Below are 23,898 nucleotides of genomic sequence, written 5' to 3'. Positions count from 1 at the left end.
AGGGTGCTATGAATAGCTTTCTTTTATTTCATGTTATCCTGCCCTTGCAATTCAAATAAGGTATCCATTGTTTAAAAACATCACACCAAAGATGCATCTGTCTTTGTGCTTTAGTCTTACATGACTGAAATGCTTTCTGAAATGAATCAGTGATCAGCATGATTAAATTACATAGATGAACTCTACATGCGAGGAGACTTAGTACCGACTTAAAGCATGGAAGAATGAATTACTAACATGGTTTTTAAAATATGTTGAAGAAGAAAATGTGTTCTTATTGTTCTTAGTTTAAGAGTTGGCAGGATTAAAATTTAGGAAGAAAGTATAAAATGGAACATTCCCTGTTAATTCAGTCCCTGGAACAGCAGAAGCCCATGGCATTAACCTCTGGGTTATTAATATGTTGATGGAAGGAGGGATTAGGATAAAGGGCAGGTTGTGGGACACAAATGACTCAAAGGCCAGAGGCAATTAATCTTGTATTGATTCCAGTTCTAAAAAATAGATTCAAGGCAGAAATTAGAAGGTATTTCTGTGGTCAAATGAAGTCACTTCCCAACTGAGATTCTTTCTCTTCTCTTGGGTTGGAAAAACAGGTATTTGAACTGTTAATTATGTAAGAGTCAAGTAGAATAAATGTAACTTCAAGGCTAGTGCTTTACTGGGAAGGCAGTGGTATGTGCTAACCCAGAGCACATGGAGTGTGAAGGCAGATAAACTTACTGAATCTTCTTTCCAAAATGTCATGTGTGTCCCCCCTGTGACTACGGTAAAGTGTAACACCTTCTCTCCCTTATTCTGCTATCACTGTAATTACATTAGTGGTACTGTGTGGACTTGACTTCTGAACAGCAATCCTGCGTGTTGCACGTTGGGGGACTGGGAAATGGTTTTCTCTATTCCATAGTCAATTTTCTTCTGGATGTGGATGCCCCTGTGGGAGCTGATGCAGCAGGTGCTGAGAGCTTAGATCAAATATAGATCATTATGTGGAAAAAGTGAAGAGTAATCCTGTTCCTTCTGTGAAAAACATTGTAGCTGTGCTGAAAATAGGATTATAATGGCCTAAGATCATCATGAGGGGTCAACTTTTATCTCATTAAAGTCCCACTTTGTTTCTGACACCAGTGGAAAGTCAGCCAGTATTCCCTGGCAGAAAGTGGTGCAAACAATAAAGCTGCACAGCAGGCCACCAGCCAGGAGCTCCAGGATTCTGATCCTTACTGACTTACTGTGACCTTGGGTGAGGCATTTCATTTCTCTCTCCCTCCCTGTCTTGTAATCTAGAGTTAACAATTATGTTTCAGAAGATTTTTGTCAAATAGCTGTTAATTTTAAAGTGCTTTGAAAATGATAAGCTCTGTATATGTGTTAAGGTTTAATCCCTCACTCTTGAATATATGGCTGATGCTGAAAATGGAGGAATTCTTACTGAGTGCCAAGGCGAGGAATGTGATGATAAGGTGACCTCAGTCTGAGCAAAACAGTTTTGCAGGCAATAACTCTGTGGAGTAATTCAGGAGTAGTTACCAGTTCCTCTGCAGTGGGGGAACACAAACTGAGCTCGTTAGCTGAGGGAGTGTGGGACTGGGAGAATGGGAGGTTAGGTATGGTGCAAAGGGAATGAGAAATACAGTTTCGGGCAGAGGTAGCCTGAGCTTGGATACAGGGGACAGTGGGAAAGAGGTTGTGCTCAGATTTCCAAGAGACTAGTTAAGCTAACAGGCTGGGCAGGGTAGATGAACAGTGAAAATGGGAATGGAGGTGCCTAGCACCATTTTGAACATACAGAAAAGTATTTAATAGTTTGGATTTCTTTTTTCCCAGAATATCTCCTTCAAGATGTAAAACTGATTGTTTTCTCTTCCTTGCTCAAAACAAGCAACACTTTCTAGGAAGTGAAGTTCTGCATGATTCCAGCCACTTCAAACTGTGGTATAGATAAACCCTAGACTGGGTTCTGCAGCTTGGCAGGCACATGTCTGTCTGGTGTCTCCCATAGACCACAACCAGTGTGGGGTGCTGAGCTAATCAGGTCACCAGGGTGAGTGGTGACCGTACAGCCCTAAATGCAGTTCCCACACAGTGGGTGCCTTGGGCTGTGGGGCTGGTAGTTCCATTTAAAACTGCTACACTGCTCAATTTCAAGGTTATTCAGAGGGGGAGTTGCCCATAAAATAGACTTTAAAGTAGTGCTTATACCTGCTTTGGTGCTTTGTAATCAACACACACATGCGTTCTAAACTACTTCTTTTCTGGGCTCTCTGTGGCTTTTTAGTATTGCATGGCACTGTTTTGAGGAGTGCAGTAACATACGTAAACACTTCTACCTCACGAAAAAACCAGGTTGGTTAATGGTTATTGATGGATAGCAAATGCTTTGTGATTTATGACAGAACAAGTCAGCAGAGCACGGAGTCTTACAAAACACATGGGACAGGTTGAGTAAGCTCAGAAACTGCACTGGTTGGCAAACTGGTGAAGTACAGATAATCCCAGTTAAAAATCCTTAATTGTTATTCTTATGTATGCATTTTCCATTGCTCAGGATCATGTTGCAGTTGTCATCTGGTGGTGATTAGAAGCACACTGGTATTGCTACCAGAAGTGCTATATTTCTCTTAAGAAAAGGTGGTTTTCTCAGTGCCATGCAATTTGAATCCGTGTGTAGTAGCATCATTATTTCTTGTAAAGTATCTAATACTGCCCAGGCAGCATTACCCACTACTTACATAATACTACACAGTCATGTGCTGACCAGATGACAGTAATGTCATTGCACTAGTTTGGGCATTTAAAAAAAAAAAAAAAAAAAAAATCGGGGCACTTGCTTTTGTCACAAAATTTTATTATAACGGTAGAAAATCCCCTCAGATTGAATAAAAGTCTGGGACATAAGAGAAGACTTTAAACCCACCCCTTAGGCTCCATCAAAGATGATCTTTAACCATTTTTAATGTGTATTTTACATCTTAAATCTGTAGTATGATTATAGTTTGTGTGAGTACTGCTTCTCTGCTCTGGACACGTCCTACCGTACGTTCAAGACACTCATTCAAACAAGACCTTGTGCTCTCTCGCCTGGACACCTGGGGGTCACCCCACGGGAACCTTTGCCTCTGAGCAAGAAGGAGCTGTGCCCAGGTGGTATTTCTGTGCTGGAAGCGACACATCGCATCATGGTCCATTCAGTTTCCCTCTTGTCCTTCATCTTATGGTGTTAGTTGTGTCTCTGCTGTGCTCCTGCGCTGAGCTCAGTGTGAACACTGTTTACAGGTGCCACAACTTGGCAGTTGGGAGCCCTCGGGTTAAGAAATGGGATGAGCAGTGAGCTGGGGGCCCTCAGCTCTGACAAGTGAAATGAGTCCTCAGGTCTGGAGCTACACCAGCAGCCATTTGAGTTGCCGAGGAAGAGCTCCCATCTCCGCTTGCGCTGCGCCTTTCACTGGGAGCCCGGCGCTGCCTGGCTATGTTGGTGTCTCCAGCTGTAGATGACTAAATGAAGCTGTGTGGGCTGCTCGCTGTCCGGCCAGACTATCCCTGCTATCTCTTCCCATAAACACTGGAGCCTTTGTCCCTGGCCTTATCGTGCCCCTGCCATCACAGAGCCCTTTCTGTGCTCTCCTCCCAGCACAGCGCCTCTGTGTTCAGGGGTCTTTTCTTCAGCCGCTCTTTGTCTCTGGGTGTTTATTGTGCCTGCTGCAGAGTGTGTTTGTTTGGGAGAGAGGAGGAGGGGCTCCTGTTTGTGTGGGGTTTATAAACCCTGTGCATTCTTCAATAGAGATGCTGAGCAAACTGGGTGGTGTTAATATTAACCCTTCACTGACCTGCGTTACTGACAGCGCATCACTGCACTGAGATTTCTTCAGTGTGAAAAATGCTGTGGGAGGGTTATGAATTTGCTTGCTGTGTAAGGCAGGGAGTCCGCTTCCCCCTTTGGTTTTAATGGCGCTTTGATTTTTTTTTTTTTTTGTGAATGCTGCACATGTGTATCAGCAAAGAGAGCCTCCCAAACGTGGGGAGGTGTGACTGATTCTAGGATCTCCCCTCAGAGTGCTTCTGGAACTTGTTTTTATTGCAAACACTGGCTCCCTAACCCTTTCTGTTTGCATAACTGGCCCTTGCATCCTGTTTATGTGGCTACAGCAGACAATCTCCCTTCATTGTACCATATCCCAAAACTTCATGGCTCTGTACTTTAGGGCTTTTTCTTTTGAGTAAGGGCCTGAAAACAGGAATGTCTTAAATTCACAATGTTCACTTGTAGTGCTGTATAGTACCTCCCCTTTGAATCAACTTCTTTTCTTTAACCAGCTTGTTAATACTTTCATGGTTAGGATGGTTCTTATTGTTTCTTCAGTATCCATGGTCCCATACTCCGAGAGAGCACTTTGAAAGATGAAGATCAGCAACTCAGAAACTTTATTTCCATTTCCTTAATGCTTTGTATTAAGTTGGTTGGGGGGAAGAAAAAAAAAGCAACCAACAGTGAAACAGAACAGCATCAACTTTCTACTTCCTTTTGCTCTTGCTCCATAAGAGGATGGAAACTTTTAACATGGAAAATGTCTCATCCATCTCTGCAAGAAGCTGCAGCAACACAATTGTCTTAGTGTTAGAAGTTCCAGCAGATTTCACTGGATCTATACTCTGCCTAAATGTTTCAGAGCTTTTTTTATGATGATCTGCATAAACTGAGCACAAAATAGTTTTACATGTGATAAAACACTCATGTGTGATAAGAAAAGATACCATCTTTAAAAAAAAATAAATATTTAAGTTACTGAACTTTTCCCTAGAAATTAATAGGTTTAAATACAGCATTTCACAAAATAGTGTAAAGAATTTTTATTTTCAAATAATTAATATCAGATTGCAGTTCATGTATTGCAGCATCTACTTGTTATATTATTACACTGGGAAAAAGTTCAGCAGACTGTTCCTTTGCAGGAGGTGGGAGAGGAAGAAATGCAAAGTAATACAAGCCTTTGAAACATGATTCCGCACACTCAGTCATGACTAAACCTATTCAAACCTTCAGGTGTTTTTTCCAAGACTGCTCTAGGCTCTAGTGTTGTGTGACTTGTTTTCGTTATGAACGAACTCAGTTTGCCTCATCTCTTTCTCTTCAAGGAACAGTTTCAGCTGCAAAGCGCACGGGGATTCCAGCACCCCGGGAAATATCGTCATCTGTATCCAGAGAGAGAGCTGTATTGCGTGGTCAAGCCAACACTAGGAAAACACAACCCAGCCCCACCTCTTCTGGTACACCGACTCCTACCAAACATGTGCGCCCCACTAGCAAGTCCAAGCAAGAGAATGAAACTGGTGACAAGGCTGTTCTGGAATCTCAGGTTAAAGAACTGCTGGCAGAAGCAAAGACGAAAGATTCTGAAATTACCAAACTCCGTTGTGAATTGAAGAAATGCAAAGAGAAAGGGTCACTTAATGCTGAAGGAATGGGTGCTTCCAACCAAAATTTAGAAACAGTATCACCTGTTGACATAGATCCACTAATACGGACCCTTCAGGAAAAAAACAGGACTTTTCAAAAAGAGCTTGCTAGCCTGGGAGAAGAAAATCGTGTTTTGAAAGAGAAATTGCTTTATCTAGAGAACTCTCCTCTCTCAGACACAACAACAAGCAGTGGAGGGGACAGCAGCCTCCCAACCCCAACTACCCAAGAATCCAGTTTTGGAAGCCCATCAAAAAATGTGTCGAGAGGTGAAGTGGATGAGCACAGGCAGCACATAAATGGGGGTGCACTGCGCAATTCGGGATCTTCCAGCAGTGATGTGACTAAAGCTTCCCTGTCACCCGATGCGTCTGATTTTGAACATATAGCAGATATACCTTCCAGGCCAACATCCTCCAACAGCAACCACTTCAAAGGTTCCAAATGCTCTACTTCAGGGAGTTCTCCAAATAATATTAGCGACCTTTCTGTTGCATCTCTTACAGAGAGAATACAAAAAATGGAGGAGAATCACCACAGCACAGCAGAAGAATTACAAGCCACTTTGCAGGAGCTGTCAGATCAACAGCAAATGGTGCAGGAGCTGACAACAGAGAATGAGAAGCTAGTGGAAGAGAAAGCTCTCCTGGAGACTTCCTTTCGTCAGCATAGAGATAGAGCAGAACAGCTGAGCCAAGAAAATGAGAAGCTAATGACTCTCCTCCAAGAGCGATCCAAGAATGAAGAAAGCAGAGCTCAGGAGGGGAAGGTCCTTGAACTGGAACAGAAATGCGCAGAAGTTCTTGAAAAAGCACAATTTGAAAGAGAGAAATTGCTCAACATTCAGCAACAGTTAACCAGCAGCCTACGAAGCTTAGAAAGGGAGCATCAGGATGCCCAGCAGGTGATTAAAAGCCTGAGAGAAGAAAATGAGAAGCTGCTTAAGCTTCTAGAAGTGGAACAGCAGAGCAACAGCACAGTGACAAAATCTCTGGAGGACTGTAAGGTTGCCTTAGAAGGCCTAAAAATTGAGAATGGTTCTCTCAAAACTCAGTTAGAGAGTGAGAAGCAAAAGGCTGCAGAAATCAATGTGATGGGATGTACTGCTGACAACTCTGAGGTGCAAGAGATGCTGAAAGTAGCCCACGCAGAAAAGGATCAGTTAGAAGCATCTTGCACTGAGCTTAAACAAGAGCTGCTGAAGGCAAACAGTGAACTGAAGCACGTTCAGGGTCTGCTATCTAAGGTAAAGCAGTAACAGCTGTAAAATATAATGGGTTTTTGTCTGTCCTTCCATAAATAGATCACTGTTGGCCTTTAGCTTGTTGTTGAGCCATTGATTGTAAGTTTCCAGAATTTAAATGGCATGAATTAGTTTCAAATGGAAGCTCGGGTCATATTATATCGTCTCTGTTGCTATATGCATATTTTCCCAAGAATAACTGTTAGCATAGCTCTGTTTATAAATTCAAAACTAAATTTCCCCTAATATCTTCTGCAGAATTTACTATTTTAGTAAATAAAATTGTGTTTATCAAAATTGGAGCGACGAACAGGTCAATAAAAAAGTACTTTGATATTATGTGAATAAATATTAGTGAAAAATCACTTGGTAATCCAGATGGAGAGAAGGGCATGAGTAGTTAGCAGCAAATATTACATTCTGAATAATTAAGCATGATTAATTAGTAGTGAACTATAGGTGTGACTGGTCATGAGAACACAAGGACTTGAGCTAATGCTCAAAGAAGCTGATATTTACACCAACTTGACTAATGATGCATGGTCAAGCTCCAGATGAGTTTATTTTCATAAAACTAAAATAATTTTACAAAACTGAGAAGTATTCTGGTTTGGGATAGGTAAAATCATGGCCAAAATAAATTGATTTATTTTAGAACTATTTTTTTCTGCCTCATTTGGTAGTTTGTTTCTTTGCTTCAGGCAAGCATAAGTCAGTTACTCTTTCTGTTTTCTGTGTGTTTTCATGTGTATTTTCTTGTTCAGAAGAGAGCAGCAATGTGAGGAGTCGTAGGACAAGTGTTAATAAAGCACAAGCCAGTGATTATGTCCCACCACTGCAGAAAGAGTCATAGTCAGTGTGTGCAGCCTTTCCTGTATGGGGAAGGGATCACGAGAAGAACAGTGAAATTGGCTAGTTGCAGAGGAAGAGAGCATTGCCAAAAAGCACCTCCATGATTTGTGTGATTTAGAAAATCCAGATGTCCTTTCAGCTTAAATAGGTGACCACAGCAAATGGAGTTAGTAGAGGAAGCTCCCCAGTGCTTACTGGAGCTGCAGTTTATGAAGAATAAATGAAAAACTGCTGAGTGCTCAGACTCTGTACCAAACTTTTATTGCTTGGTTTGGAAACCACAGATTTCCTCCGTTTTTACTCTTCCTTTCCCTCGAATTAAGCTGTTTTGAATCATTGGCTATTTGTGACACCCAAACAAGACCACAGGCTTCCGTAAAGGCTGCCCTTCAGTCAGGCTGTGCCAGTGCTGCTCACTGAATTGGCAGCCTACACCTTGCTTTTCCTTAACTTGTTCAGACTCAGAGATCTCCCCCCAAACCTGAAAGAATTGATCTGTGGGCCTGAGCCAACAAACTGAAGTGCAGCAGATTCCCCTTTCAGTAATTCCAGATGTCCTGTATCCAGAAATATACTTATCTGCAGTAGCTAGTTCTACTGCGTGCTTTTTCATAATCCATTGAAAATGCACATAGTAAAAGCAGCAGAACTGTTAATGCGGATGAACTGATCATAGGTCTTGGCCCTAAGGCAGTGATATCACTTTAATAATGTGATAAATAAATAGATAAGGAGCTTTCCAGGAATATAATTCCTCTCTGTTCATTACCTGCAGAGATCGGTTTGGAATTATGGTTATCATATAGAAAATTTCATTTTCTTTATAGCATCTTGCTTTGTTATCTTTATTACCAGGAAAGAAAACTGACATTCATAGCTCATCTATGTTTCATGAAACTGTCTCAGTCACATTGAAACTCAGTTTATACAGTGCTTAGAACAAACTTCTTAAATCCATAAGATGCCCAGTAAAATCTCTAATGAGGGATATCTCTTAAGAAATAAAGACAGACTTACAGCCTGCTTTCCTCCCTTCCAGGCTGAGAATGAGTGTGGTCAGCTAAAGGAGGTGTGTGACCAGCAGGCCGAGCAACTGAGCAGAACCAGCCAGAAGTTGCAGGAAAAAACATCAGAGAATGAAGCAGATATAAAAAACCTGAAAGAGACCATTTTCGAGTTGGAGGACCAGGTGGAACAACATCGTGCTATAAAACTTCACAATAACCAGCTCATCAGTGACCTAGAAAGTAGGTGGAGCTGAAAAAAAAATTTCAGTAAACGTATTCAGGGGCCTCAGTTACAGCTGCAACAGGGAGGAGGAGGAGGCACGTCTTTATGCGAGAGCCTCACTTTAGAAATATTCCAATTTGGCCAGTCCTTTCTGTTCATGCACAAAAGTCACTGTTTTAACAGTCAGTGCTACAGGAATAATATTAGTGACAGTGTCCAAGCCTCCTTTAGCAAAGAATGTATTGCCCATTCGAGGAATTGGAATTATTGGCCTTTTAAAGAGCTATTAGGGAAGAGCACTAGTAAGAGCGGAGAAGTGGGGGCTGTGGAAGGGCAGCTGCCACCTGGTGGAACGAGTGGCGTGTGTCTCTTACCCGTGTCACCTCAGTGCTCCAGGGGCCTGTGTCATCACTGAAGAAGTGATCCTGCACGTGTGATTCTGTCCACTTGAGTCTGGTTTAATGCCTCAAAATAATGACGTATTTCAGAGACGTTTGAGTAACAGATCTACTGTTGATTCCATTCCTGATCCATTGACAGGGTATCTTAATTTCAGCTTAGTCTATTTAGTGGCATTACTAGAAGGAAAACCAAATAGGCTACTCTGCCTTCCCTTTTTCACTTTTCACCCTCGCCCTTATGTGTTTAATAATCTTTTCCCTTTTTTTACTGTTCCTAGGTAAAGCAATGAAGCTGGAAGAACAAAAACAAGATACAGAGAAGCAGCTGAAGGCTTTGACTAAGCAAATGAAGGTAAGGCTTAGACTCCATGACAAAGATAAGCTGAGCTTTAATTGCAATACTGGATTTGAGAGAAGCATTGTATTTTTCCAGAACAATTGTAGAAAGTTCTTTCTACATCATTTCATTCTCCGTTTGCTTCACTCATTTCTAGTTGTTCCTTTGCCTGCAAAGGAGAAATACAATACATCTTTGCAAATTACTTTTGCTTTTTTTGCCTGTGAACTTCAGCTACTTTTTGGAACAGCCATTTGTGGTTCATAAATCATCAGTGGCAATGAGCTATTTTCAGCAGCAGTGCCTGTAGTAGTATCACAAGTCTGAATGATCAATAGCTATAGGAAGATTGATTATACTTTTTGTATTGGAGTGTAGAGCTTAGCATCAGTTTCTTCTTTGACAATTTAATTGGTGCTGTCTAGAGAGGCAAGCATTTAGTTTGACCTTGGCGTCATCTTGAAATTTTGAAATCCTGGTGGTTTGTGATCACTGAAAGAGAGATCAATAACTAAGGGCTCAGCTCAAGTTGGTGCATTTTTACAGCAAACAGTTTGGGGTCCTAATTCTTCTTTCTAGGAAGATACAGAAGAGTGGAGGCGTTTTCAAGCTGATCTGCAGACTGCTGTGGTTGTAGCCAATGATATTAAGTGTGAAGCCCAGCAGGAGCTCCGTGTGGTAAAGAGGAAGCTTCAGGAAGAAGAGGAGAAGAGTGCCAGACTGCAAAAGGAACTGGATGAAGTGAAGGGCAGCAACAGGTTGGTTACTTGCAAAGGACAAGATTTGATCTCTGTGACTGCTAACATGCATGCAAACAGTGCTTTGTCAATAACTATTCATTGGCTTGGATGTGCATCTTGTCTGTTTTTAACTCTTCTGACAGATTTTGTTGTCCCCTATTCTAAGATGTTTCTGTACTTTTTCTTTTCGGCAATGTAGTTCTGTCAACTAGGCCATGAAGGTTTTAATCAGCAAATATGAAGTAGTAACAATTGCCAATGTCCTCTTACAGCTTTGTTCTCAATACTGTATTCTACTGTGTTTTATTGCCTTCATAACTCTCTGTGCAGCTGTGTTAAACCATCTGTGAAAAGATTGGTTGGCTACATATTCAATGGGACATCCAGAAGTGAGCTCCTTAACCTGAGAGGAGTCAAGGACTGTGTATGTTCAAGTTAAAATAAGGACTAGCTGGGCTTTTGTTCTGCAGGTCTGATACATGTTGACTGAGTGATCAATGCCAGTACTAGGATTCCTCATCTCACATCTCCTACCTTAATTTGCAAACCTGTGATGTGATTAGCTATGTTAAATGGTCTGGACTGTGGCCTGCGTTAGCATTTATCCCAGAAGTGACTTTGTTATGTAGTGGACCCACCTGTAAGACAATTCCTGTGGTCTCAGTGGTTGGAGGGGGAACAGTAATTGTGAACCATTTAGAGACAGACCCCAGCGTGGTAAGCTGTGTACGTGTGGGTCTTCCCTCTGGGGAGCACAGTAAGAACAAAAGTGACTTTTACAATTGAATCTGGAACCAGTATAAATGCCTTACAATGTGGCTTTTATGCAGTGCATGGCCTTTTATGTACCACCTTTCATTCCAAAAATCACACTACAATTGAAGTACTAAATAAGAAGAGATGGAAAACAAAAGATGTATTGAAAATGTCTAAAGATGATGGTGCTCTGCTCTTTTTTGCATTGATGGAAGCAGAGCCAGCGGAGCTGCAGTGATGAAAATTTGTAGAGAGGGAATGAAGAAAGACAAAATAACACAAACAGTGGTACTGTTTATCAAAAATGTGTGCCAAATTAATTTTGCTCCTCTAGATTATTCCATTTAATTTCTCTCCTGATAGATTCATGGCCACTGGTAGAATAGCCACAGGAACATGGTGAATCCTGCCACTTCTTTCAGGTGGAGTAACAGTCCAACTTTGTTGCACGTATTTTCTCACTGTTTTCCATTCAGCAGTTTCCACAGCAGCTGTACAGTAGATGGAAGGAAAAGGATGGGAGGGTGTGGAGGTGCGGAGGTGTATGGATCAGAATTCCTGAGTTGAAGGCACAGAAATACTTCTTTTCAGAAAAATAAAGGAATGTGTTTAAGCTCCAGTTTCATTATCAGAGTCCCCAGTGGATGCAAAGAAAAGCTGTTACAGTCTGTGTATTCAGACAAAATGATTACCAGACAGTACTTAAGTTCTGGGCTCTGTTTCCATTCCTAATTTGTTCTTAATGAAATTTCTCTTGTTTAGAGTGGGGTCCATATATAAGGTCCAGAATCATATACTTGTAGTTTCCCCTCTTTATTCTTTTTTTTTTTTTTTAAATCTGAAGATGTATTTGATAATGCTTGAATAGAAGATGACCTGCTAATTTGCAAACCGGGATATTTATCTTCTGTGTATAAGGAGCATGGCTGCACTGTCAGCTCTTTGGCATAAGAAGCTCGAACTGCAAATACTGCTTTTGAAATTAGATCCCCAAAATCCATACATAGTAGTTCCAGAAGGAGGTATTCAGACATGTATTTAATTAAGTCGACACTTGTCTCTCCCTCTCTTTCACATACATATAGATATATGTCTGTCTTTGCATCATGTTGACTATCTGTATAGCTTGCTTTGAGTATTACATTGGTCATGGAGCCAGATACACTGTCTGCAGTGGACAATACTTATTATCTTTCAAAGATAGGTGTTGAGACCAAATTCTTCATCTGTCAATTTAAGTATAACTAATCTGACTCATGATGTCCATGCAGAGAGTGCAGAATTTCTGTACTGAGTGGTATGGAGAAGGTAATGAAGCCTGTGTAAGTCTGAACAAACAAAGCACTGAAATTTTAAAACTGTACTGACCTACAAAACAAATTCTTGAAGTCGCCAGAGCTCCTGCTGAGAGCCAGTTCTACACTCCCAGTTATTTTTGCATTCCTTAGGTCACTGTCTTTCCCAACACCTCAGCTTCTTTCACCTAGAAAGTGCTGGGAATATTTTCATTGTTGCTTTTAGTCAACTTTCACAAGTGCTACTGCTCAGAATAGGCAGTAGAGTCTGGTACCTGCAGTGACTTTTAATGCATGCTTAGCACTGGTGGAAACAGTTTGTAGCGTGATACCTTAACACAGTCTATAAAGTATTCCTCATATTTTCTAATGCTGAGCAGCTGTGCACTCAGCTGAATATCTGTCAGTCCCCAGTGAAAGTTTCCTGTCTGATTTTTTTTTTGAAGCTCTGATTGGAAAATATACCTTCCAAATAGCTTGCTACTCAAAAGTTTTTGGCAAAACTTCAGCCATCTCTTGGGGGTCATTAGACTCCACCTCATAAATTGATCTTGAAGCCAATTTATCTCCTACGACATCCTGCCATTTTAATGTTTGCCTGTGGCTGCCTGAGTTCCTGCCTCCAGGTTTGATTTCACCGTTATATTCTTCTAATCAGACAAAAAGTCATTTTTGGTTCAGGAACAACCAAAGAACTTGCAGAAAAAATCCTGATGAGGTCATCAGAATTCATCTGAATAAAGGTAAGAGCCTCCCAAAGGCATCTTTAACACCGATTAAATGTCTAATTCTATGACTAAGAATGTTGGGGGGAGGTTGGACCACCATCAAACAAACGGAATAAGAGAGGAGTTAACCTGTCCCAAGTTAGTGCTGATTGAAACCTACAAATTCATTAGCCCACGTTTCAGTCTTCTATGATTTTTTACATTTTAATTGATGTTATTTCTCTGCAGTAAAATGCAAAATCTTACAATCCACTGTTGTCTGTCTCCTCACAGGTGGTGGCAATTGAAATTATATAGTCTCCATCCTTGGAGGTTTTCAAGACCAGGCAGGATAAGACCCTGAGTAACCTGGTCTGACCTTATAGCTGACCCTACTTTGAGCAGGAAGTTAGACTAGGTGACTTCCTGAGGTCCCTTCCATCCTGAATTATCCTATGATCCTGTATCAAGTTTCATTCTTTTCAGAACACTCGTCTTGGAAATAAATTCGGTTTTGTAGCTGGTTTACAATCATATATTTAAGTGATGAAAAAAAAAAAAAAAGCTATATTGGGTTTGTAACACAAAGGAACAAAATTATTGCTGAAAGTACCCAAATTATGGACAGCTCTTTTTGACTGCATTACACACCCATTCCTAAGCCTTTCTGGCAATAGATTGTTTAGCAGCAGTGAAAGTTTCAAGGTCTTGCTTTGACTCCTTCCCTTTGAGTTCTCAAAATGATTTTGGCAATATAACATTACGTGCCTTGAGCCAAGAATGTGGAAGGAAGACAGTTGGGCTGGGAGTAGTACTCAGAAAACAGAGAAATTATATCTGTAATTAAATGAGCGACTTCTTAGAATAATAGATAAATTTAAGCAATCTTCAGATGGAAGCCTAAAGTGAAGATTGTGATGTATCCCACTAATTTGCTTCTGTTCTTCCTCCTAAAGTCTCAAATGCCACAGCATGGCAGTGTTACATGCTTTTTCTCCTGGAAATAAGCTTGTACTCCATGTGTATTAAACCCTGCTGTCAGTCTGTATGTGCTGATGTGCTGCTCGTTTGTGCCTGTGTTCTGCAGCTGAGTCTGAATGTCTTACGGAGGTTTGATAGTTCATACTGCTCTTACTGAAAGTAAGCAAACTAGAACGTCAGAGCAGGGTCCTCGAAGTATTGTTTGTTTGCTGTGGGTAGTGACTCTGAGGAGTTGGTTCTCTGTGTCACTGATTGTTTTTTTTAACACTGGATGGAGATTATTCTATCCCCTTTGGTGTAAGGACCCTGAAACAAACGCTGAGGTAGAGCAACTTGTTGTCTGGACAGGTTCATGTACCCATTTTGAATGAATAGTCCTAAATAATTAGGAGAGGAAAGCCAGGAACACTATCATCCCCGTCCTTTGAAATTGTTTCCCTGGCTTTAAATGCTTAATTTCTTCCGATCTGAGCAACATGGATTTTTTCTTTTCTATTTTGTATTGTTTGCTCATTACGTCCCAAAGCTGAGTTAGTGGAGTGTTAAGGCACTCCTTGAACTCTCCTAGCAACACTATCAGTATTTTTCCCTTTCCCTTTTATTTAGTGATGATGGGATGATTAACTGTAGAGCACTGTACCTCAGGATAGGCATCATATTGCTGCTTCTAACTTCCCCGATTGTTGTCTGTATCTCCATAGGTGCCTGATCTCTACCAGCTAACACAGCCCTGAATGGATGCATAGCCAGGCCTGTGAGACACTTCAGGACATACCTTCAACTTGCAGCTGAAAAAGGGAAGTTTCAATTTGAGAAAGCACCTCCAGTTTTTTATTGCCCTGCAAAAGTCAAGTGTATCGCAAAGTGTGAATGCTGCTCAGGTCCACCTCCTCCCCATGGGCAAGAGCCTATTTCTTTGTTTCAGAAGGCTACTCTCTTCAGAAGACTCCATGAGGCGGAAAAAGCTCTGAATTAATCTAGAGCCAACTAGGCCATAAGAAGTAATCACAGAGATTTGGGGAACTGAGGGCTTTTTATTTGAGGGATGGAGGTATTTGCCCTGAAACAGAAATTCAAACATGCCATTTTAAGCTTAAGCAAAAAATAAAACTGTGTGTATGTCTAATTTGTAAAATTTAATGCGCATACACATTACAACTTCTCTCTATAGTATTATATTCATAGATATATGTCTAAATCCATGTATGCATACAGATCAGTATGTATACATATGTACACAAACTCAAGCGATAGGTTACTGAAATCTAGCAGGAAAACTGAGTAGAAACATGAAGTTATTTATTCAGTATGAGCTGCTTTGATGGTTTCAGATTTTTAATACTGTATTGACAAGGCACTCGCCACTGGGTGGCATGTCTGACTCAGTGTGTGTCAGGAAGCGGGGTGGTGCCCAAGGAGCATGTCCTGCTATGACTTGCACAAAGAATGTCCCATGTGAGGTTTGTCCTGGCTGTAAGAACTGCAGATGGAGAGGTTGGAAGGAAAAGAATCTATCAAGCCCCGAGTAAATAAACTCTCAGAAAGGAGTCTTTCTCATGCCCTTAACTCAGGTGAAGTATATGATGATCAGGGAGAACTTGCTCAAGTTCAGCTTTGCAACTGGAGACACCTGGAGAGAGCTTTACTTGGATGCTAAGGAGAAATCCAGAAGTCACCATCTCTACCCAAGAGATCATCGGGATTCATTCCAGGACTGGAATTTCATGCTTTGGCTGTGGGATTCTCATCCTTTCCTTCTGGATATGAAGACCTAGCAAAGGGCCTGGTCTCGGAGCAGGCTGAGCTAGTAGAGAATTCTGCGGGATGTCCTGGTTTGGGCATGGCCTTCGCCTTTGTGCCGTGCTACTGGAGTGTATGCATATATGCACACTTCTGTTGCCTTTCTTTTCTGTGCTGGCAGCTGTCGAATGTTGTTTTTTATGTTTAAGAAATATATATTGAAGTGCCAAATAAATGTTTAAGTGTCTGGAATTGTCTGCTGCCTGCCCTTGGCCTCTCTTCTGTTCTGTGCATCAGTAGCTGTGTGTCTCTTCTTTGTATCCCTTGGAGTTCAGGAGGATTCACAACAATGACAGGAGCTGTGTCAGGAGTAGAGTGCAGAGTAATTACATCTGAAAATACGGTTCTGTGGTCCTAGGCCACCTGTAATAAGTCATCAGAACAGATTAAAAATTTCACAGACACATAAAGGCTGCTGTTGCCAAAATCAATACATTAAGCACAGAAAGACTTGCACCTTGTTGGCGGTCTGTTATCCACATATTCAAAACGTAGAAAACAAGGAGACTAACCCTTACCATTAGAGAAAAGCTCACTGCATCTACTTCTCTCACCAATGAATGAATGACACTAGGCAGTGGTTTTGTGAAAAGGACTGCACGTTTTAATTCCTTTGTGGCGAGTGCCCTGCTTCCTCCTGGAGCTGCTCCACTTAAGCCAGCTGCACTCGCAGCATTTATCTATGTAAACCATTCATTCTTGTTTCAAGGAATGCATACAGCAGTAGATGACATTTTGTTCAAATCCCTCCTTTTTGTAGCAGAGCTTGCTTAGTCTTCTTGGATGGCCTAAGCTATACTAAGCTGAATAAATTCTGTTCACAGGGAGTCATTTTTTGGTTTGAAGTTATGGCTTGTCATTGATCTTTCTCTAAGTCATGTTCTCCTATACTGTCCTCCTGAATTAGCTTGCTACTGCAAGTTAAACTCTTACTCCTCTGCTTTTCTATTAAGAAACTCATATATGTACAGATACATGCCATCCCCTTAAAGAGATTTGTCTCTTTAAAAATGGCAGGTACTCGCCAAGTTTCATAACTCTATTGCTTGTTGGCTGGCATGTGTGGTTTTAGTTGAATCAGATAGGTCTCGGCACTATTCCTACCTTTCGTGCCAAGGTTTGCGTCATGAGAGGCCTTAGTTTTTCTGACGTGATTGTGTTTAATCTAAAAGGTTGTTTCAGGGTGCATTAGAAGCCTATTACAAATATACGGATTTAAGATTACAGGAAGCATCCTAACAAAATTGGAACCGGTAGTAGCTCCGGCTCTTGAATCTTCATAATTACTCTGTACAATGACAGAATAATGGCATGTGATTTCTCAGTGGACTTTTCAGTGGCACAGCATAGGGACTGCTCTAGTTACTCTGCCTTTATTTAACATGTTTGCATCCTTTTGCAAAGGCTAGACTGAGACTAGTCTGCGCGGTTTGAGCTGTTCTCAGAGTTAAATCCTAACCAATGAAGTGATGGCTGCCTAGTACCTCTGGCTTGCTTTATTCTCGAGATTTGTCAGTTGGCCTTTCTTACTCTGATAATACTCCATAAACCTGAAAGTGTAACAGATTGTGTTGGGCGGCTAGGTATCTTGAGGCAGAAATCACTCCTTCCTCCATACTTTACTAGAAGCAGGTCTCCTCTAGCTTTCATGGTTTTGTATAACTAAAGTGCAGATGCTTTCACCTGTGAATTTGTTGTTTATGCTTTATGAAGCCACAGAAGAAAATATGAAGGATAGAACTTAAAGTTAGTCAGCAAAACACTGGCTCCCTCAGAGTTCAGTGACTTTTATCCAATCTGCCTCTCTTCCTTATTGGATTAAATGGAGAATGGAACTGAAATGGCTTTTTCTCTAGCCATCTGCCTCTGCAGGCTCCCCTGGCATACAAAGAGCTTGAATGAATTAGCAGAGAAATAGCCAATGTCTGCTTAAAGACAGCACCTCCTTAAGCTCTGCCAGAAATAGAAACATGAGTCACTTATTTTCTTATCCATTGACACCCTTTAGCCCCTTGCATTTGTAGACTGTGGTGCTGAAAGGGAAAGAAAAAGACTCTGGTTTCTATTTTTAGCTCAACAGAAGTTGTTCAACCCCATAGGCACATTCTGGATGGAGTCCTCCAGTCTTCTTAAGAAATAATTTGAGGTTTTGTGTTCATGTAGCTCTTGGGACCTACTATACTGAAAAGTAGGGAAAAGCAATGATACCTCAGAACCTGTAGATCAGCCTGCATTTCTTAAACAGCCGGGAGATCAGGAGAGTAACATATAAATACTCTCTTTTTAAGTGACTAGACTTTGTTATCTAATTGCAGCTTTTCTAAACTAAAGCTAGGTAATTACACTTGAAGTCTACCTGAGAACTACCGGGTAAGTATAGCATCAGTGCTAAGCAATGTCAGCTAGATCTGTAAAATGCATAACTAGAAACAACAGTTACACTGTATGATTGCATTTGCTGTTTAACACAGCTGTGGACTCTCCTTTACTAACTCCTCTAAGTCCAGCACCTAACCTTGACTTTAGAATTTCTTTTCAATGGAGTAACTTAATGACCCTTCCTGTTAAAATATGAGCCTTATTTTTATTTTGAATTTGTCTGTTTTCATTCCTGCCATGGAATTTTGGTATTGTCTGCTAGGATGAAGCACCTAACAGTTTTATTCCCCATATAACTCCTTATGGATTGTGATTGAGGGTTTACTTGTTCAGCAGATGTTGTTGATAAGCTGTAAGAGTTTCCAAAGTTTTCATTGTGAAGTATATTTTCGGGTTTAATTTCTATGGCTCTTACCTGAACCCTGTCCAATTACTTATTTTATTTTCAATTATGGCGTTTAAACAGGTAACAATTACTCCAGCAGTGGTCGCACCAATTAAAAACATAAGAGTGTAAAATAACATCTTTCTTTGGTTACTTTCCTCATACACTGAGGACCACGGTAGCTCCTTGGCCCCTGTGCTGTATTGAAAACCCATCTTCAGGTAATTATTGATGATTACTCACAAGTCACATCAAATTGCTTTTCTCTGTGATAATCTTCCATCCTATGTGAGGATGGGAAAAGGGGAGGATATGGTTAACAATGCAGAAAGGTTTTTTTGACTCAGTGATTTAATGTTTGCCACGCACTCCGAGAAAAAGACATGAACATTCTAATGAGTGGTCCATGTTCTGGGTATTACAATAAAAGATGTGCGTCGTTGGATTTGCCTTACTACATGTAAAGACCTTTTAATCTCTGTTTGCACTTCCTGTTGCCCCTGACTTTGATCTGGTTTCTGCTTTGCAGGCTGACAACTGAAGAGGTAGAATCTCTAGAGGCAGATACAACCAACCGCTGGCAAGGAGTCTGCATTAGCAGAGCATCTCCCACACCATCAGAATCTGCAGCCACTGTGAAGTCACTGATAAAATCATTTGACTTAGGATGCTCAGGTATTTGAAAACTGTATATTGTAGTAAAAAACTTTTCTAGCACTGAGCAGGTAATTTTTGCCATTTTGTGCTGCTTCTTAATTTCTGTCAGTGCTTGGTACACAAATATGACCTGTGGAATGTCACTAAGCCAGTGGTTCTCTGTTCTGACGAGAGGGAGATAGTTGGTTTTTTGAAATTCAAATCTTTCCATGTTTTTTCCTTGCAGGTAGCACTGGACAAAATATCACGGTTCACAAGGTCCCCAGGAGCCCTTTAAGTGGAATTCCAGTGAGGACAGCCCCAGCAGCTGCTGTTTCCCCCATGCAGGTACAAGGAGCTCTTTCTATCCCTGTAGTTTTAAAACGGGTAGATACAGTGTTTGCTACAGCATGACGTAGCTTCAGCATCCCACCATGCATATGTAGACAAGGGGAAGGGGAAACTCATCTGTTTATTTGCTGTGAAACATCAAATGCTGTAGTGCTAACAAAAAAGGATCAAAGTGAGTTTGTCTTTGACTTCAGCTTAGAGGTCTCAGTGGACGGATGTGAACTCTTTGGAATACAGTTCTGAACTTTAATCACTGTTGACTAGAAAATGGGTTTCGATTATTGGGAGTGAGTTACAAGAAACATCAAGCTAAACTAGGTAGCTAGCATGTGAGTTGAGAGACATGGGATAAGTTTCAAAGATGTCTGCTCCCAGTTATCCAGGAAGTTCATACAGTGCTGAATGAAGAGCTCTTACAGTTTGTTTTTTTCCCTGCTGAAGCATAACTGCTCTGGAAGATAATACTTCTTATGTCACTGCACCAGTTAACTTTCTGTTAGCAGTTTTCAAATCTGTGGTGTAATGTTATTGGAAATACTGTTTTTGTGAAAGATGGAGAAGCAAATGCGCTGTGCTTCCCCATTTCCTCCACATATGCTGAAGGTGGGATACCATCAGGCTGCTAACCTTTCTAGGCTAGAGAGGCCATTGCATGTTTTTTGACCACTGGAATTACAACAGGATATTCCCCTCTGAATCTGGGTAAAAAACAGTTACGAGGCTAGAGTGTTTAGGTGAGTGTTGTGAAGAATCAGATGACTTTGAAAGACTACTTAACAAATGTGTGAGTGCATTTTCTTCAAAAAATCAGCAAAGGAAGTTTAAAGAATGGGATTAAACAGAGATCTGGGAGCCCATTAATGCCTGATTGAGGGGTTATTAATGCTGAAAAGTGATGATGGGGCTGCAGAGACAAGAATCCTTCAGACTTATGATTCAGGGTGCTGGGGACAGAGGCAAGGTTAGGAACAAGCATTCTTACTTTGGGTTTGTGACACTAGATTATGTTTGGCAAGAGAAAATGTGGTCCAAATAGAAATGCAAAAAATAGTTCAGGAACCAATATATTACCAGTTAAAAACATAGTCCCTTTGTCCTTTTATTTTTCACAACCATTTATCCAGCTCTAGGTACAGCTGATATCTTATTGAAAGATTTCTATATCCCAGCACCTGCTTTGTGATCTTGAGATAGCAAAAACATCTCTTCTTTCTGCTTGCCTATTTAAACATGATGGCTAGGGGTTTTTTAATTGTCTTTTATACATTTCTTTGTTTCACAGAGACATTCTGTTTATAATAATGCCAAGCCAGCCAGCAAAGGTGTTGCCAGACACACAGATCTTTCAGACCTTCCACTTGCAGGTAAGTTGCAGTAAATGTACAAATGTTGCCTCTTTTTTACTAGCAAAAGCTTGTCTTTAACTCTTGGCCTCATCTTCTCGTATGGTCAAAGGAAATATGAAAAAGTGTCTTCAGAGTCTTTGTTTTAGAGAGCTTATTAATCTTGTCATGTTTCCACTCTCATCTTGATCATAGCCTTAGAAAACTAAAAAATAGCTGATTTATTATGGTTTGCCAATACAAACTTGCCGCCTTTATTCCAAAGTATCTGTGGCACCTCTCTAATCCATGCTGTGGAACTGGAGAGGATTGGATTTTGTTCAACATGTACATATCTGGAACAAGTCCAAAGCACTGTCTTTTGAGGGTTTATTTGTTTTTAAATTGAGCTTCATTTGAAATACATCAAACATTTCGGATACCAATGTGACTGTTTTAGGAGCAGTCATATTTGGGCTTGAAATAGTTTGTTTTGAGACTTCTCAAGAGATGCATTTGTTTTTATTTCACACTTTGCTTTTGTTCTCTTGTCATTTAATATTCTTTTCTATCAGTGTTTGTTTCCCATTTTCTCTAGGGCCCTTTATTTTGATTATCTAGTCCTGAATGTAGTTGTTGCATTGGAATCAAAGCTAGTAACAACAGATTATTGAAATTTTAAGGACAGATGAAATATTATATTCCTGTAGTGAAACCTCAGCGAAACTGCAGGGAGTGACAAAAAAAATCAGTCATAACTTCTTCATTGGTAGACTGGATTTTCTGCTATAGGTTGCTAGTACAGGAGAGAAATTAGAACTTGTCTTCATTTTTAGACTCTTCAGATAATCTGCTAAACTTCTTCCATCATTCAAAGATTAAGAGATACTGGATCTGAACAGCAAAAATATGTTATAGGGTAGTTGGCAGCATAAGCAAGTAACATTTGTCTATGCTACTGGCTTCTCTTTTGCAGGAGTAAATGCTAAGCAAGCAGAAATTATCAGTGGAACAGACAGAGTTTACTTACTTGTATCAATTGGTTTCCAGAAAATGTCTTGCGTAAGAGTATACAATGATCCTAAAGAGAACATAAGACCTTTTTAATCTCTACCTGTTTACTGTAGAGTGAAGAAATCTGTCAACTGTGTAATATAATGCCAGTCTTTAATATGCCACTTCAGGCCATGGATTACTGTTATTACCCATAGACAGTTGTTCTGTGAAAATCTGTTGAAACCGACAGATATTTTATTAGCCATTGTACGGTAAAAATTTATGGTTGCTTATCTAACAAGTTCCTATATTTACAACTTCTCTTTATACCTGGGTTTAATTTAGTTCCAATAATCCATAGCAAAGGCTTACTCACTATAAAGTTGTAATAGCTCTGGTTCCAATCTAAATAATCCTAGAAGGCAGTTGATTCAAGCCCTATGCAAACAACACTGAATTAAAAAATATCCCCAAGGAAATTCAGAGTGAAGTAGTCTCCATAATAATAATCTTCTGGCTGATTCCATCTGACCAGTATCACAGCAGGGTTCAGTGATGTCCTTAATATGACCCAAATGTTACATCGTTGGGAGAAGAGAATGGATTACTTCACAGAGAGAGCTGATCTTTGGCTAGGATCTTTTCATTTAGAATCAGAGATTTACTGGTTCTGTCCTGGAGTTTCTAGCAGCCAGAAATAAGTCAAAGGAAGTATATGACTCATGCAGTGCAAGTGAGACTCAAAGTACAAAACTGGATACTGCTAGCCTGCACCACTTCAGGCACTAGTGTGTAATTCAAGCCAGTAATCACAAAGTTTCTTTAAATTGTGCAGATAGATAGTGCTAGCAGAATGTGATTCCTTAATCATGTTGCATATTTTTCCTGTTTCTCTTTATAAATGGCCTTGTCTTCTCCCTCTTTTTTTTTCTTTCCAGCTAGATACTTCAGTAGCCTTTAAACCTGTCTGGGATCCTTCCTTCTCGTTGCTTTTACTGTAGAATGCATGAACACATCCTGAATGATTGGCACAGCACATCCTAATTAGACCATGCCATTAGCCAGTCCAATTATGTTAATGACAATTTCACAGTGCTTTTTTTTTTTTGCAATCCTTATGAGCTAGTGAGAAACATACTCCTTTTCACAATAGAAACGTACACTCCTTTTGCAGTAGATCTGTTTCTCTAAGTAGAATATTCTTAGGTTTAAAATGATCCCAGGAATCATGCCTGTCTGATTGCTATGGCTATTTAAATTGGAGGCAATTCCCCATAAATCTAATGTAATGAGGAGCTAGAAGAGTCGTACACATTTGCGATATATAGTGAAAACCAACAAAAATACTTTTAAAATGTATGCTGTGTGCCATTTCTTGCTTGTTATGAATAGATGGTGCACACAAAGAAGGGACGGGTGAGTGGAAGGAAGGGTGACCCTGACTGAGTAAGGTGTATGCAATTCAATGCAACAAAGCTCTGCCAACAGCCAAGTTACTGGAAGTGAGACTGGGACTGGATGCTGGCCTCTTCTATCTGGACTTCTTAATAGATAGGAACTTAGCAGCCCCTTATGCCGTGGAAAGAAGGTACAGAAATGCCTATTAGCTCTCAGCAGCCACAAAGGCTGATGTAGTCTTATGAAAGCCAGGAGCCAAAGCAAGGGCAGCTGTATGCCTGTTGGAAGGATGTGTTTATCTGGCAGCTGCTGATACCCACACTCCTGTTACTGCTGAGAAGTAGTTTAGGACTGATTCAGTGATACTAGCCTTTGCTGAAGCTGAGATAAGAAGTAATTCACACCTCTATGTGATATGGCATTAATTGATAATTAGCATAGGGAGGTAACTGAAAAGGAGGAGGAAGAGTTGTGTTCCACATTCAGCTGATTTCTGATAACAGCTCATAACGTGCTGGCCATAGATCCTGGCTTGTTGACAGTTTGTCTACAGAACCAAAGCAACCAACTTTCCCACTCTACCTCATGACTGACATGCACAGGGAGATAATTTGATTTCTATGATTTCTCTGGC

At 40.6% G+C, this 23,898-nt stretch overlaps 1 protein-coding gene across 3 annotated transcripts in view; it reads left to right on the top strand.

Annotated features, from left to right (window-relative positions):
- The window catches only part of SPECC1 (sperm antigen with calponin homology and coiled-coil domains 1), an 88,833-nt gene that overhangs the window by 39,432 nt on the left and 25,503 nt on the right, over positions 1 to 23,898 (top strand). For 2 of the 3 annotated variants that reach the window (XM_074922495.1, XM_074922496.1), the window contains 7 exons: positions 5,134 to 6,701; positions 8,590 to 8,797; positions 9,460 to 9,533; positions 10,098 to 10,276; positions 19,091 to 19,236; positions 19,445 to 19,545; positions 20,831 to 20,912. In XM_074922495.1, coding sequence (XP_074778596.1) covers positions 5,134 to 6,701; positions 8,590 to 8,797; positions 9,460 to 9,533; positions 10,098 to 10,276; positions 19,091 to 19,236; positions 19,445 to 19,545; positions 20,831 to 20,912 — 2,358 coding nt within the window. The remainder of the gene's footprint in view (positions 1 to 5,133; positions 6,702 to 8,589; positions 8,798 to 9,459; positions 9,534 to 10,097; positions 10,277 to 19,090; positions 19,237 to 19,444; positions 19,546 to 20,830; positions 20,913 to 23,898) is intronic. The other variant, XM_074922498.1, reaches the window with a different exon arrangement.

The sequence above is a fragment of the Athene noctua genome, chromosome 19, assembly GCF_965140245.1.
Source record: "Athene noctua chromosome 19, bAthNoc1.hap1.1, whole genome shotgun sequence".
NCBI lineage: Eukaryota > Metazoa > Chordata > Aves > Strigiformes > Strigidae > Athene > Athene noctua.
This window is presented reverse-complemented; position numbering and strand designations above follow the sequence as displayed.